Source organism: Epargyreus clarus, unplaced genomic scaffold, assembly GCF_041222505.1.
Source record: "Epargyreus clarus isolate Ecla_fem2 unplaced genomic scaffold, WU_Ecla_fem_2.2 ptg000032l, whole genome shotgun sequence".
NCBI lineage: Eukaryota > Metazoa > Arthropoda > Insecta > Lepidoptera > Hesperiidae > Epargyreus > Epargyreus clarus.
The window spans coordinates 2723088-2738232 of record NW_027332237.1 but is presented as its reverse complement, the minus strand read 5'-3'; the positions used below and the strand labels follow the sequence as shown (position 1 = coordinate 2738232).

The 15145-nt window shown below is 34.9% G+C and overlaps 2 protein-coding genes across 3 annotated transcripts in view; both read left to right on the top strand.

Moving 5' to 3' along the window:
• Positions 1–3577, top strand: part of LOC140755038 (pikachurin) — a 262010-nt gene extending 258433 nt beyond the window's left edge. The window contains exons 15-18 of the mRNA XM_073090215.1: positions 82–225; positions 948–1034; positions 2395–2498; positions 2939–3577. Of these exons, the coding sequence (XP_072946316.1) occupies positions 82–225; positions 948–1034; positions 2395–2498; positions 2939–3099 (496 nt within the window). The 3' untranslated portion in view covers positions 3100–3577. The remainder of the gene's footprint in view (positions 1–81; positions 226–947; positions 1035–2394; positions 2499–2938) is intronic.
• Positions 3578–13551: 9974 nt separating this feature from the next.
• LOC140755000 (putative ferric-chelate reductase 1 homolog) overlaps positions 13552–15145 on the top strand; it is a 51068-nt gene continuing 49474 nt past the window's right edge. The window contains exon 1 of one of the 2 annotated variants that reach the window (XM_073090162.1): positions 13552–13907. The gene's annotated coding sequence lies outside the window, so the exon portion shown is untranslated. The remainder of the gene's footprint in view (positions 13908–15145) is intronic. The other variant, XM_073090163.1, reaches the window with a different exon arrangement.

Below are 15145 nucleotides of genomic sequence, written 5' to 3'. Positions count from 1 at the left end.
TGACGCATCGTAACGTAACATGACGTACTGTTGTAACCAAACGTTACGTAACATACCGTAACGGGTTGAGATGTGTTGTAGGTTGCTAAGCTACACGCTGGACATCAACATCAGATTCCGATCGGTGTCAGCGAACGGGTTGCTGGTTTGGAGCGGCCGAGCACGCGCTACACCACCTGGAGACTTCCTCTCGCTCGCCATCGAGAACTCCGTGCTCGTGTTCAGGTATGATGCTGAGCTACATGATGAACATCAACATCACGGTCGGTGTTCGCGCACGGGCTGCTGGTGTGGAGCGACCGCCCGGAGACTTTCTCTCGCTCGCCATCGAGAACTCTGTGCTCGTGTTCAGGTATAGTCCCCGTAAAACTGCTAGTCCGCTCTGAATATAGGAATGAATTGCGTCGTCATAGCAAATTGTATGACTACACCTGCACGCAACAACTTCAGAGCGGACTAGCAGTTTGGCGCAGACTATACGTTGCTGAGCTACACGGTGAACATCGACATCAAGTAACGGTGAAATGCGTTAACCCATTACTGTATCACTATTCGGCACGGATCTCTTCCCAAAATGAAAGTGGTGTATACCATACTCCACTGTGCTGGCCTAGTGCGAAGTAGAGGACTTTACACGCGCATACAATCTTTTTTGGTATCTTTATGTATGTTGGGCGCACACTTAAGCTTCCATGTGTGAGACGATACACACAGGCATATACTTTGTGCTTTACTTATTGTCGTGTCGTGTACCTCGATAGCTGCTGGTGTGTGTTATCGATGCCAGTGACGTGCCGTGTCGTGTCGTCCCAATGATTCATTACTGAATGTAATGTGGTAATGATATCGCATTATATTTATCATATTCTTTGTACCTATTCGTGCAATTCAGAAATATGATAATTGTGACACATTATGAGGAAAAATAATATGAAATTATATTTTAGGTACGATTTGGGCAGCGGTGAGGTGGTGATAATTGCAAATCACACGAAAATTGATGACGGTCTGTGGCATAGGGCACGAGCAACCAGGTAATTAAATACTTTTTACGTTTTGAGGGTGGTAGCACGCTTTGTGGTTCGACTCCGGCGGCACCACCGCCACACCTATTTCTGCCTCATAACAGCTGTTAGGCGCTGCTGTGTTCTGGTTTGAAGGGTGTGGTAAGGGAGACATACTTTTCCGAGGCGTTCCAGCTTAGTCCTCAGGGATAACGCCGCATCTGTGGCCGACCTCACGTAGGAATATCTAATCCTATCTGGGGTTGATTACGGATGTCCATGGGCGGCAGTAGCCACTTACCATCAGGTGTATTGCGTGCTCATCTGCTACTCCTACATTATAAAAAAACCTATTCATATTTTGTTACTATTTCCCACAAGTTTATTTTAATTTTGAATCGATCATTTTCTGTTTGTAATATTTAACAGTTCCTCAGACTTAAAACTTAAAATGTAGATACTGATTAGATTGCTTATGAAAAAATAAGTTATGGTTTTAACCGTAGCGAAAAAAGTCTAAGTCTAAGGTTTTAACTGAAAACCGACTTTCTTTTCTTTTTGTAAATAATTGATGTCAAAATCATACATCGTGTAAGTTTATATGATTTTATAATATTTTTAATAAAATCTTCATTTTTAGGGTTCCGTACTGAAAGGGTAAAAACGGAACCCTATTACTAAGACTTCGCTCTCTGTCCCTCTGTCCGTCTGTCACAGGGCTATATCTCCGGAACCGTAATAGACACTTGAAATTCTTACAGAGGGTGCATAACCATGGTCGCTATAACACAGACTTAAAAATAAAATAAATTAAACATTAAAGGGGGTCTCCATACAACACACCGGTATTTTTCGGCATTTTTCGATCAACTGTTAAACCGTATTAGGAAGACAGTTAAAATTTTTGCAATACGTTTACTACTATAACTGCTATTATAACATTATTACCAACTTCTTTTTTTTAGATAAATGTAAAGCAAGATACTGGAGCTAATGCTTTATTAATTATATGTAAAAATAAGGGCATTTAAAAAAAATTAAAAAGAGAATAATTATTTTTAAAATTAAAAAAGACAAACCCACTGAGTTTCTTACCGGATCTTCTCAGTAGAGGTCGCGTTCCGTACAATTTGTAAGTGCCGCCGTTGGCCTATACAAAATAAATATATATTTCATTTCATTTCATTTCATTTCATAAGAAATATAAACATAATCCAATATGGTCATTTTATAAAAATAAGAAAAATATAATGAACATTTGGTGGTACGGAGTCCTCCATGTGCGAGTTCGACTCGTACTGGGCGAATTATTTACAAATAGAAAGATTTATAATTTGTAGGAATCGTATTTTTACAAATTAATTAAATAAATTAACATATTATTTTATAGGAATAGACAAGCGGGAGTCCTCGAAGTTGATGGTCTGGGTTCCCTCGGGAAAATATCTCCGGGGAAACTCAAACAGTTGAATACAGAAAATGGCCTTTATATTGGTAAGCATTCTTTTATAGCGAAATATTTTTCGAAACTATTACTAATTTCAAATATTTTTTAACTTTTCAAAGGGAATTTGAGTGAATTAATTTTGAATGACAATTATTGTATTTTAATCAAATTATTAATAATCGATAATATTAAAATTTGTAATTTTTATTTTTATTACACATGTACAATTATAATGCAGAAGAAAAGTCAGACTAGGTTTTATTTAAAAAAACGTTTATTTATTAACTATTTTATCTTAATCAATTACAAAAAATATTTTGTATTTAGGTACTTGTATTTTCCTTTAAATCAATCAAATTATGCTAACGTAGTACCTACATAACAGAAGCAATGTTGCATTTGTAAGTGAGCGCACAAAAGTTATATAAGTATGTTTACCGAATAATTTAACTAACTATAATTAACATTAACAATAATTAACTTCTAGGTGGACTTCCATCAATAGAAATGAACACCATGGGAAGATACAAGAGCGGCTTGGTCGGCTGCGTCTCCCAGATATCGTTAAGCGGCGACTTCGATATCCCCCTCTCCTTATCGAAACTCCCGCACACAATCACCAACAACGTGGGGAAATGTGCACCGTAGAACAATTTCATATAAATGTAACAACCGATTCATTTAAATGTATCCGTCTCTTTCAAAAGCATTAATTCATTTAAATGTAACATGCGTTATAATAGAATGTTAATACATATGTATGATTCATCTAAATTTAATTTCCTTTTCCATTTAATATTGCATCAACTGATTTAAGTGTAATATTAATTTCATTCGAATTATTATTAAGAGATTTATTTAAATGCAATATGATTTAATTTAATCGTATCAAAAATTCACAATTAACGTTGCATCAACTGATTAATTTAAGTGTAATATTTATTTCATTCGAATTATTATTAAGAGATTTATTTAAATGCAATATCATTTAATTTAAACGTATCAAATATTTCCATTTCATGTTGCATCAACAGATTGATTTAAGTGTAATATTCATTTCATTCGAGTTATCAATTGATCTATTTAAATTTGTGTTTATGTAAGAAATATATTTCATTTATTAATAACATTTAAATGAATCGGCGCTTTGTAAGGGTATAATTTGTTTACCTATTGTTTTGTTAATTTCAATTTATACAACATCTCCGTAATAACATATCAATTCAAAATTATCTTCGGAGGCAATAACACTACAATACAAATCAATGTTATGTCCAATTATTTTAATTAGTGCAGCGTTATTGCGTAACGAACGAAACTTAATGAATACCATTAGTCAATTTAGAGTAAGTAATGTGATTTCTGCGATGTATTCTTGTTGTTTCCGCGTTTTCTTGACTTTCTTCTTGGAATATAAAAAATATGTAAAAAACCCGTTTCGTTTAAAACTTTCTTTTCCTACAAACATAATTGAATTTTCAGAAAAATAAATTGAGAGTAACTTTGATTTTTTTTATTCTTTACGTTTTTTATAATCTATTTACTATCTGACAGCAGTCTACAAAATTAAAATGGAACAAAAAATGTTTGGTAAGGCATATGCTTTTTACATATTTTTTATATTTCAAGACTTACATTGTCCCTTGATATTTTATTAAGATTACTCCTTCTATAATTTTCCATAATCAATGGAACAACTTTTCGAAGTGCTTTACTATCTAGTAGATATGAGAAACTATTTGTAATGTTAAACTAAAAAGTTCTAGTCGTACAAGTGGTTTGCACGCGTATTTCCGTTTATTATTACGTATAATTAGTTTACTATATAAAGTTAGGTTAACTATTCTAAAGGATATTATAACTACGATAAAAAAATATGGTGTCCCTATATTATTTCCCGCGATGACGTCATAATTTTGCAATAAACACAAGTTACATCATGGTACTAAAATATAATAAATGAAATATAATATAATGCTTCTTCCTATTATAATTTTAGGTTGCATTAATGCTTTAATAATTAAGCGTTAAATATGGGAAAATTACACTACGGGCCGTTTTCGTGGCACGCAGGTTTATTTTCGCACGCATGCCACTTGCATCCTATCGATTCATACATCATTTCCCTAATATGCATTACACACGCATACAGATTGCTAAGAGACTACAGGACGTTGTTAATTTTATTCGGAAAATTATTGTAAGGTATTTTTTAAAATGTATATTATGTCATACGTTTTACACTTTTAATAAACTTTCTTTGTAATTCGATGTTCATGATAAGGTGGAAAAATCTAACGTACTTTCTGATTAGAAACTATTTCGGGTATATAATCTAACTTAAAACTCACTAACAGACACGATATGTCTTAGTATTTGGCGTTTTTAAATAGTTGACATATATCCTTTAGTTTAGTTAACCTAAGTATAGAAGAACACGATTTGTTATAATGAGAGTGTATTTATAAATAGTTTAAGTACACGTACCTAGCGTTTGTATATTGAAAATTTTCATATGGACGTGGTTTAGAGGAATGTAAGTAGTAACTAATAGTGTTTGGATATAATATACATTTATTGAGCTTTTTACATTAAGTGTTAAGGCCGTATCCTGTCACGCGGGCTTCTGACCACGTGCCGTTCTGGTCTACATGCGTGCCACTTGCGTCACATTGTTCATAGATCTCTGTCATTTAAGCCTCATATACGAGGGACATAGAGACTGCATTGAGTAAATTCACGCGTGTGAGAGACACGCATATGGACATAAACCCGCGTGACAAGAGAGAGGCCCTTAAGCGGTTATCCTTAGCTTTGTTTCGCGTGCCGGTTGCTTTGCTTATGACATACTGGTCAGTCCCCACTATCATTTAATCTCGATCCATTTAATCTTCTACTTGTCACCATCCAGCAACTTATTCTTACGTAAAATATTGAAAATGAGGGATCTTTTTCGCCTTTTGTTATATTTCACGTCACAATTTAATCCAAAGTAATTAATTCAACAACGCATCGCTATCTCATTAAAATAGAATTTCAAAATAATAACCAAAAAAATCCATGGTATATTTATCTACTTAATATAAAAAATATGTTACCATCTTCTAGTCTTGTCTATTATAAAACATATCAGTTTAAACATTTCTATAATAAATTCTTTAGAATAATATACACAAGTTTTGAGTGTATGGATGGATGTGCAATTTAATGACACAATTTAGTGATAATAAAAATAGATCCACGTTGTCTCTCATAACAATATTTGAGTAAAACCGACAGCAAGACCGGACCGAGATTCAATGACAATGTTAATTGGCCTTAATTCAAACAAAACATTGAATTACTTAGCACCGCTCTAGTCATAGAATGTATGTAACAGGTAGGGCAATATAGCGCTTCATATATGTACATAATGTGAAAATACCAATTGGATCGTTGTAATCAATAATAAGGAACGTGTTAACATCAAAATTCAACATTTTTCACAGTAGACATTTAAACGTCCGTTTCTTTAAGCTATAGGAAATATAAACATGACCAATCCTCAATATTGCCTACAAATATCATTAATAATGACTGTATCATTATTCTCATATGCTTATTTAGTTGATAAAATATATTAATCCCTCGCTACGAACCCAATTGGGATTTAATTTGTACCAATAATTTCTGTCAATTAGATATTCCACAGGGTTTGATATTAATTATTTAATAAATACATATCTTAATTGCAATCATGACGTGACAATATTTCGCATTTTTTTACTATTTCAGAATAATATAAAAGAGCAAACGCGCACAACGATTCAAATTAATTGGTGCAATTGATAATTGCAATATTTAATTGCATTTCGTTTTATAAATCGTTTTTTTTACAATACAGAAATCGCTCTAAATAATAAATATGGTGCGCGCTTACATTTTTTAATTATTTATAAAGAAAAAATGAAATAATGTCTCAGGCCGGCAATTATTTCAATATTTGATGAAAATAAATGAAAGTTTTCAAGAATTTGCTATGTTTAAATGATCACCATGTTGTAATGATTAATGTTGTAATAACAATTGAATTATTTAGTACGAAACCAACGTTTTTGTAGTTAAATTTACACAAATATTAAACATTGATTATTTATGCTTGATATTAATATTTATATTATTGTGTTGTGACACACCGCTTTATTTAAGGGGACCCAATTTGCTGGACCGTTCTATGATAAAAAATCAACATTTTATACATTTATACAATACGAGTTTTCATCCCCTGTTAATCCCCCTAGGAGCAAAATTTTCAAAAAATCCTCTTTTAGTTATGTTTTTCTGTTTCTGCGCCTGTTTTAAGCTGTGGGTTGTATATCAGTCTCTATTTTTTTCAGTAGATTTCGTACTTACGAATATTAACACGAAAGTAATTTACATTGCCAGAAAATGAATTATTGTATTATGTTTTATTTTTAGGCAATATATCCTATATTGCCTTGAAATATCAACGAAATATCCGATAATATCGATACTTCTTTCTATTACAGTACCGTTGGTCTTATTTACACTTTTAATTAGATTTTCATAAAAATATTTGTCATTTTAATTACAGCACATAGTTACCAAACTATATTAAACAGGGGTCATCCAACGGTCCAGTGGGGTCCGTTAATTTAAGTTGATCATGTAGGTCCGTGTGGCATACCATAGCTTGACTAGCGTTAGTTTTGTATGTGAGACCTGTCCCATGTATTATATGCCGTTATTTGTACAAAATTATATCAATAAAACATAATAAAAGTTATGCTTTTTATTTATAGAAAAACAGCCCCTTCATATTTTTGTAATCCTCTTTGTATAGTTATTATAATCAATGTTCGACTAAAAGTTCAAATACAGGAATGAAAATACCATTTTGGAATACAATCTTTATGAAACCAACATATACAATAGTATACATACAATTAAATGTATCATCTATTCTCACCAAATTCATCAATAGCCACTTTTTATCATCATCATTTCATTACTGTCCCACTTCTGGATAGTTTGATATCTGTCTCCTCTCAGAATAAAGATAAGGCTTAGACCACATTTGAAAACTTTTTCTTTATACAGAACAAGTTCCCTCACGACGTTTTCCTTCACTAATACTTTCAAAAGTTACGTCAACATCATCATCATCATCTCTTCCGTCTCCTCTCTGAATTTTTTTTTTTATAATATAAGAGTAGCAGACGAGCATGCAGTCCACCTGATGGTAAGTGGCTACTGCCGCCCATGGACATCTGTAATAAACCCCAGATAAGATTAGATATTCCTACCTGAGGTCGGCCACAGATGCGCCGCTACCCCTGAGGACTAAGCTGGAACGCCTCGGAAAAGTCTTTCTCCCTTACCACACCCTTCAATTAGAAAATAGTCCATAGTCCTCCGCGCTGCAGGTATGCAGGTCTCCTCACGATGTTTTCCTTCGCCGTTTAAGCAAGTGATAATTGATTTCTAATACGCACATAACTTTGAAAAATCAGAAATGCGTTCCTGGGATTTGAACCTCGGACCCATCGATCAAGAGGCCGAGTTTCTTAACCACTAGACTATCACTGCTTGAAAAGTTACGTAAAATCTGCAAATATTCCCGTTTTCGCGTTTTCTTCAACATTTTCCTGTTGGCAAGCTAACGATAACATGAGTCATGTTTATTGTGATACTAGTTCCGCAGAATTCTTTCGACGGAAAGCCCCAGTATAAAATATAAAATGCAAACACGTTATACTTGACATTTATCAAAATACGCATTTAAAAATAAATATATGAAATAAGTTTAGGTATAGTTTTCCAAATGTGTTTTAAAATAACCGACCGCTGCGCCCGCATATGGTGACACGTGCGTCCCCCGCACCGCACCTCCCCCCGCCGAGGTGTCGCCGTGCGTCGTCATGTCCACGCCTCAACGTGACTACGCTGCAGCTGCCTCCCGCCAGCTACCCGGGAAGCGAAAGACAACAAGGCCAGAGAGGGAAAGCGGGAAACCCATGTGGCAGACAAGGATGGCTATATTAAAGTCGATCGTAAGAAGAAAAAGCCTCCTTGTAACCAATGCGGCACAGCACCGACAGAAACGAATCATATCCTGCGTCCTGTCGTTCCCGTGACGCACGTATAAGTCTCACGACTCCTTCATAACACGAAGCCTGGTGACTGGTGGTCGAGAAGTTGGAGGCGCGTAACGCAGTAAACTTTAGTTCATTTGTTGTACGCGTCCCAACCGAGCATCTAGCGACCTTCCTGAAAGAGGACCTGTGGCAGAAGTGTTCCGGAAGTACCGTGGAAGGAGAGCACCCCCGGAAGTCACCAGACCCGCGTCTCACGTCGCCACAAATACGTGATTTAGTTATAAGTATATATTAGTATGTATGTTAGTCTGTAAGGTATATATAAAATGAAATGGAGTGTATTTTTTTATATAATATAGGAGCAGCAGACGAGCAGTGCACTTGATGGCAAGTGGCTACTGACGCTCACGGGCATGTTATTAACCCCAGATAGAATTAGATATTCCTACCTGATGCCACAGGCCACAGATACGCCGCTACCCCTGAGGCTGGAAAACCTCGGAAATTGTGTCTCCCTTACCATACCCTTCAAACCAGAACACAGCAGTGCTTAAATCTGCTAATATGAGGCAGAAATAGGTGTGGCGGTGGTGCCGCCGAAGTCGACAAAGGATTCTACCACCTTCTTTGTAGACCTAGAGGCTCTAACAAATAGGCAGTTGCATTTTTATACAACTTTGTTTTTTATTATAATCTATTATTATTTTTATAAGAAATACGTTTTCGTTAAATTTAATCTACCTATGTTAAGATAATATGGATTTAAAAATGTTTTATATTTTGTGTCTGAAGTGGTGACCTGTGACACATGTGATAACCTGCTTAATGAGAAATTGAATCAATAAAAATGACATCAATTAAGATAAGCTAAGACATATATTTTATGCGAAAACAAGAGCCTAAGACATATATTTTTTGCGAAAATAAAAAACCCGCGGAGAAAGATAAATTCATGCATAATTTATTTTTTCCTATTGAACTGAAGGCTGGATTTACCAACGTCACAACTTTTTCTAGAGTATAACCGCGTCCGCGTAAAACTCCTACTCCGCTCTGAATATAGAAATGAATTGCGTCGCCATAGCAAATGTGGAGGGGGCTTATGAATGCACCTGCTCGCAACAACTTCAGAGCGGAGCTACCTAAAGCAATTATTGCGTTTTGGTGGAAAAGTGTAGATGCCGTCTAGCTCATAAATGACGTCACTATCATAGTAGTATAGTACTCAGGCATAGTGACGCATCTATGACGTCAGAGGCGCGGGGCGAAAAGTTGCTTGGAGGTCCCCAGTGTAAAAAGTTGATTAGATTTTACAAAACTACAAATGTGTCTTAGACTTATTCATCGAAAAATACATACTTAATTTTTTTCCCTGATTTATATAATTTCCCAGATTCTTTGGGTGTCACGACCTTTTTTTTAGCAACTGTGTTTGGGGGGCCCAGGGTCGGGGGCCCGGGGCGTACCGCCCCTTCACCCCCAACCTCCCCGTTACACCGGGAATGAGTCGTTTTTCCTTAAGGTGGACTACTGAACTACACCAATCTTACAAAAACATTCCAAAATGTTACTCATTAAATTAGTACCTAGGTCTGAAAATAATCGGGTTATGCCATAGATATTAATATACATTACCCACTATCTCCGACTAAAATAAACCAATGAGACAGACACTAGATTAGCGCAATAAAGGACTGAGTCAAGCGCAAAAACAAGTCATTAAACAATTAAATCGGAAAACCCCAGAACTAAAATAGCAGTTGCCGAGAATACGGAATTTAAAGCAACCCGACAAAGTAAAGAAGTATTTAAGAGTGTGTAAGGAATGTACACTTAATGTGCCTTCTAAAGTTCGAAGTTTAACAATTTCTAGTAGGTTTTGACAAATGATAAAAATTGGGTTGATCTATTTATATAAAACTGAATGTTTGTGACATACCTACATAGGTATGTTCTTTATACAATCGTACACTATGCATTTAATCAATCGATGATCTTTAGCAAAGTTGTTGTGCATGAGCCCCATAGATTAGTAAAGATTACTCACTCCTAACAAGAATATGTACCTAACCAGTTTTGAGAATTGAAATAGTTGCGTAAAAAAAAAGTTTTGCCACGGCTCCGTGCTAAAATGTCCCTAAAATATTTAAAATAATTATTTATTTATTATGTAAATTACGCAGTATTAGTTATTTATTCGTAATTTTTCTCTAAAAATGTTTTTATTTCTCAAGAATTCAAAAAAAGAACTTACTAATAAGCCGTTTGTGGCCTCATTCAATTTCAAGGCGGCGAAGTATCTTTACTAATCTACGATGAGCCCGCTAAGATTTCCGAGTTGGTACGACCAATTTTCGACAGATGGCGCCACTACCATTCTAATGAAGGTACACATTTTCAGTTATATGTATTTCATGTTATTTTTTAAATACTGGCGAAGCCGCGGGCACTACTAGTTGATTATAAAGTCCGAATTTTTTTCTGTACGAGTGGCAGGTGCGCCACTGACCATTGTAATGTTGCCAGATTGTCAAAACTATCTAGAACATTTAAAGGAACATATTAAACAATATTTTGCGTATTATTACAAATTTCTAGTACCTACCTATTAATGTTGAAAAATATTTTTTGTCAAAAATCATAAGATACATCTTTTAAGTTTTTAAATTGTAATTTTATTAAAGTAACGTAACAATACTCAGAGAAATTAAAGAATCCCTCATGTAGCTCATGACAAATGACTGTTTCTGAAAACCGCCAACGCATTGAAATGTTTGTAAGACTATTTTATATCAGTAGCATTACCATGAGTTGGCATAGAAACGCCACTATAGAAATGGTAAATAGAAAACTATTGTCATTTTGCTAGTGAATAACATAACTACTATCGTTACGGTATTTCTTGACAAAGTCTGTCAAATTAATGACTCATGGGACCGAATTTGTATGGCAATAGATCATAATGACATTCGCTAGCGATTTGATTTCGATAGGTTTTTTACGTATCGAGTTACGTCACTACGGATTTTAGTTCTACGAGTAACCACCAGAGGCGCTGTACAATTTTTCATACATTTATTTTACGCAGTCGCTAGCGAGTAATACTTTTGTAAACTCATGGTAGTCCTACAGGCCATAAAATCCGCTATCGTTTTTGTTACATAGTTTGCCTGACTGAATGGTTTAACTTTAGGGATCTTGAGTTAAAATTGAAAAATTGTAAAGGTTTTTTGTTGACAATATTGAAATAGAACCTGAGACAATGTACACTTTGAAGGTGATAGAACCCTTTGTGGTTCGACTCCGGCACCACCACCGCCACACCTATTTCTACCTAATAACTGCAGTGTTAGGTGCTGCTGTGTTCCGGTTTGAAGGGTGTGGTAAGGGAGAAAGACTTTTCCGAGGCGTTCCAGCTTAGTCCTCAGGGGTAGCGGCGCATCTGTGGCCGATCTCAGGTAGGAATATCTAATCCTATCTGGGGTTTATTACAGATGTCCATGGGCGGCAGTAGCCACTTACCATCAGGTGGACTGCATGCTCGTCTGCTACTCTTATATTATAAAAAAAAAAACTTAAACAAAATATTACAGAACTAGTCATTTTAATATGTATAAAACGGGCTAAAAAGATACACTGACCATATTTCCTACTGATATAGGTTGATAATTCCTGAAAGACTTTTATATAGTAAAATATTCAATAACAGCTCCATACTTTTTTTCTCTGACAGTCCAATATATGATTCCATGACGTCTTATTCTCTAAACAATATAATATCCTTCTTTCTTTTTATATAGTTCCCCGCTAGATTGCTACTCACCAGCAATTAAAGAGACTCTTATTAACATAAAATAATAAAAAAAGTATTCCAAAGCAAAATTACACTATTAATACACATAACTATAAATACACGTATACATTATCAAGTCGTATTTTTTTGTTTACGTTGTCTGCGTTTGATATGAAACGGCGGGAAAACCCACCTAAACACAGATTCGGCCAATGCGGCCATGAATCGGACGCTCCGTTCGGAATGTTGACGTTTTATACGCGTCTTGTGCAAGAAACACACAATAGACGAATTAAGAGAATGGGACCTCAAGCTTTCTAAATTGGTAGAACTATTTATTTATATATATATATATATATATATATATATATATATAAATATATATATATATATAGAACTAGAGAGGGAGAACCTGATGGAAAGTAGTCACCGTGGTCTATGGTTATTTGCAACACCAGAACAGCCCCAATGCCAATCGCCAGTTTTGTGAGAGGAGAAATCTTTATTCACTTATGTTGCATATCTCCGTATCATAGCCCTATGGGAATACCTCAGTATGAGACTCAATCCAAACTTGCACGTGACAAAAACATCAATGCTAACCGAAATAAGGAGGACTCCATGAGAAACATATGAGTGAAAGCTGTGCCCAACTAAACAATGACAGTTCAATTAAATCTATTTTTGGACAAATATTGGACGCATCAACATGATCATCAACCAATTATTGTTCCAATTTTGGGCATATATCTCCTCTCAGAATGAGGTCATAATCCACCTTAATGGCTAAATGCGATTGACATATTTCTTTCTATATAATATTTTACTTCGCCGTATAGGTATGTAACATTTTAAATATGGACATAATGTCGAAGATATAAACCCAGGCCTGCACCTGGGATTTTAGCACTGACTTGGGCCCTTCTTTAAACCGCATTGGAATTTTGGAACATACAAGTGGAGGTACGCATCCTCCAAAATGCCAAAAGAACCGTTATTTAAATACCTATAAAATTCAACAGTATTTATAAACATATCACAACACAGGTATTCATTAACATGTCGGTGACGCAGACCCAAAACATTTCCCCTACGAATAATCTTAAAAAATACGTTTACACTAAAAAATAGTCCAATGTATGAACCGGTGTTTAACCGTCTCAATCTGGCCTCTTGCTGACTCACTCCCGCGCGGGGAACGGCGCGCGTTCACTTCACTTGTCAAACGAGTCTGTTTTACTTTAGTCGCTCACTCGCTGTTGCGAAAAAAACGTATCGGGAGAAATCGTGCGTTCAATTCGAAAGATTCGATCGAAATATAAATTAGTTTTAAAGTTTGTTTTTACTTTTAAGTTTACACTAAAACACTAGAGGTGTTTTAGTTCTGTGTGTTAACTTTGAAACGGATTTAAGTGTTGTTTTAAGAACTTTAAAACTTAAGTTTTTGCTCGGCCACGCCAGACCGTTGTGTGAAAAGTTGTGATTATTTTGCTGTGAGAAATTCACTGTTTACACTGTGTGTTTAGAAACTGCCAGTGTTTTGGAGTTACGCTATTCAACCGGTTGTAAGTAAAAGTAAATTCCTTTGATAAACTAGGCAAAGTTAATTGGCATTATGAATAAGTTAACTGACTACTTAATTGCTTTAGGAGGAAAACTTGATGATAAGTCATCATAAAAAATAAAATGTTTTTATGATAATGGTTCTTGTGGGAAACCCCTATAAGATTGACTTTATAAAGAATACTAGGTAATGATTAGAATTTTTTTAAAACTTTGTATTTAAAAAATATATCGTTAATTATTAACTACGTTATGTGCTAAAAAGTGACAAGTAGTTAAAGTAATTAATTTTATATTTTTGTATTTTAAATGTCAAACAAATCTTGAATGAGTTGTTAAATAAATAATGATTTCGACGTTTTTGAGAGAACTCATTCAAACTTATATAACTGAATATTAATTCATTTTAATTGTTTTATGTGGCCTTACTTTAAAAATAAGTAATTTTAATGTTTACATTGTTTTTTAAATAAATTCCAATACACGTCACGAAACGTAGAATAAGCTAAATACATCAAATATTCAGGGTCCAAATAAAAAATATAGGATATTTATATCCCCGAAGAAAAATCTTCATAAAATTAACTTTATAAATTATTTTACTCACACAAGACATATGATATTTTTATAGCTAGATATTTTTATTTACACTTAAAGCTTTAATATTGAAAATATTTAAGGAATAATTAATTCCTAATACGCACTTGCGACTTTCAAAAACTCTGAGATTCAAACTTCAGACCTTCTAGCGGCCTAAGGGGCGGTCCGCCCCGAGCCCCCGATTCTGGGGGGCCCCTAAATACAGTTGGTAAAAAAGTCGTCAGAACCAAACAATCTGTAAAACCTGTAAAAATCAGCGAAAAAAAGTCACCGGAATCATACGTAATTGTCGGCGAATAAGTATAAGTACGACACATTTGTAATTTTGTAAAATCAAATCAACTTTTTACACTTTACTTTTTACTCCATTCGACTATCCGCCCCGGGCCCCCGACGACCTTAGTCCGCCACTGCTCAGATCCTCATCATTAGAGAACAGGGTAGGAAACCAAACAAACCATCAGGCTACTGCAGCTATTATTAAGCCGGCTCCACATTCTCGCGAGAATCTTGTGAGAATCTCGCGAGAAAAAGCTGTTTTATAGGCTCCACATTTTTGTTTCTCGTGCTTTTCTCGCATTTTCGCGATTATGTGGAGCAGGCTTTATGACAGTAAATAAAATAGCAATAAGTTTTCGGT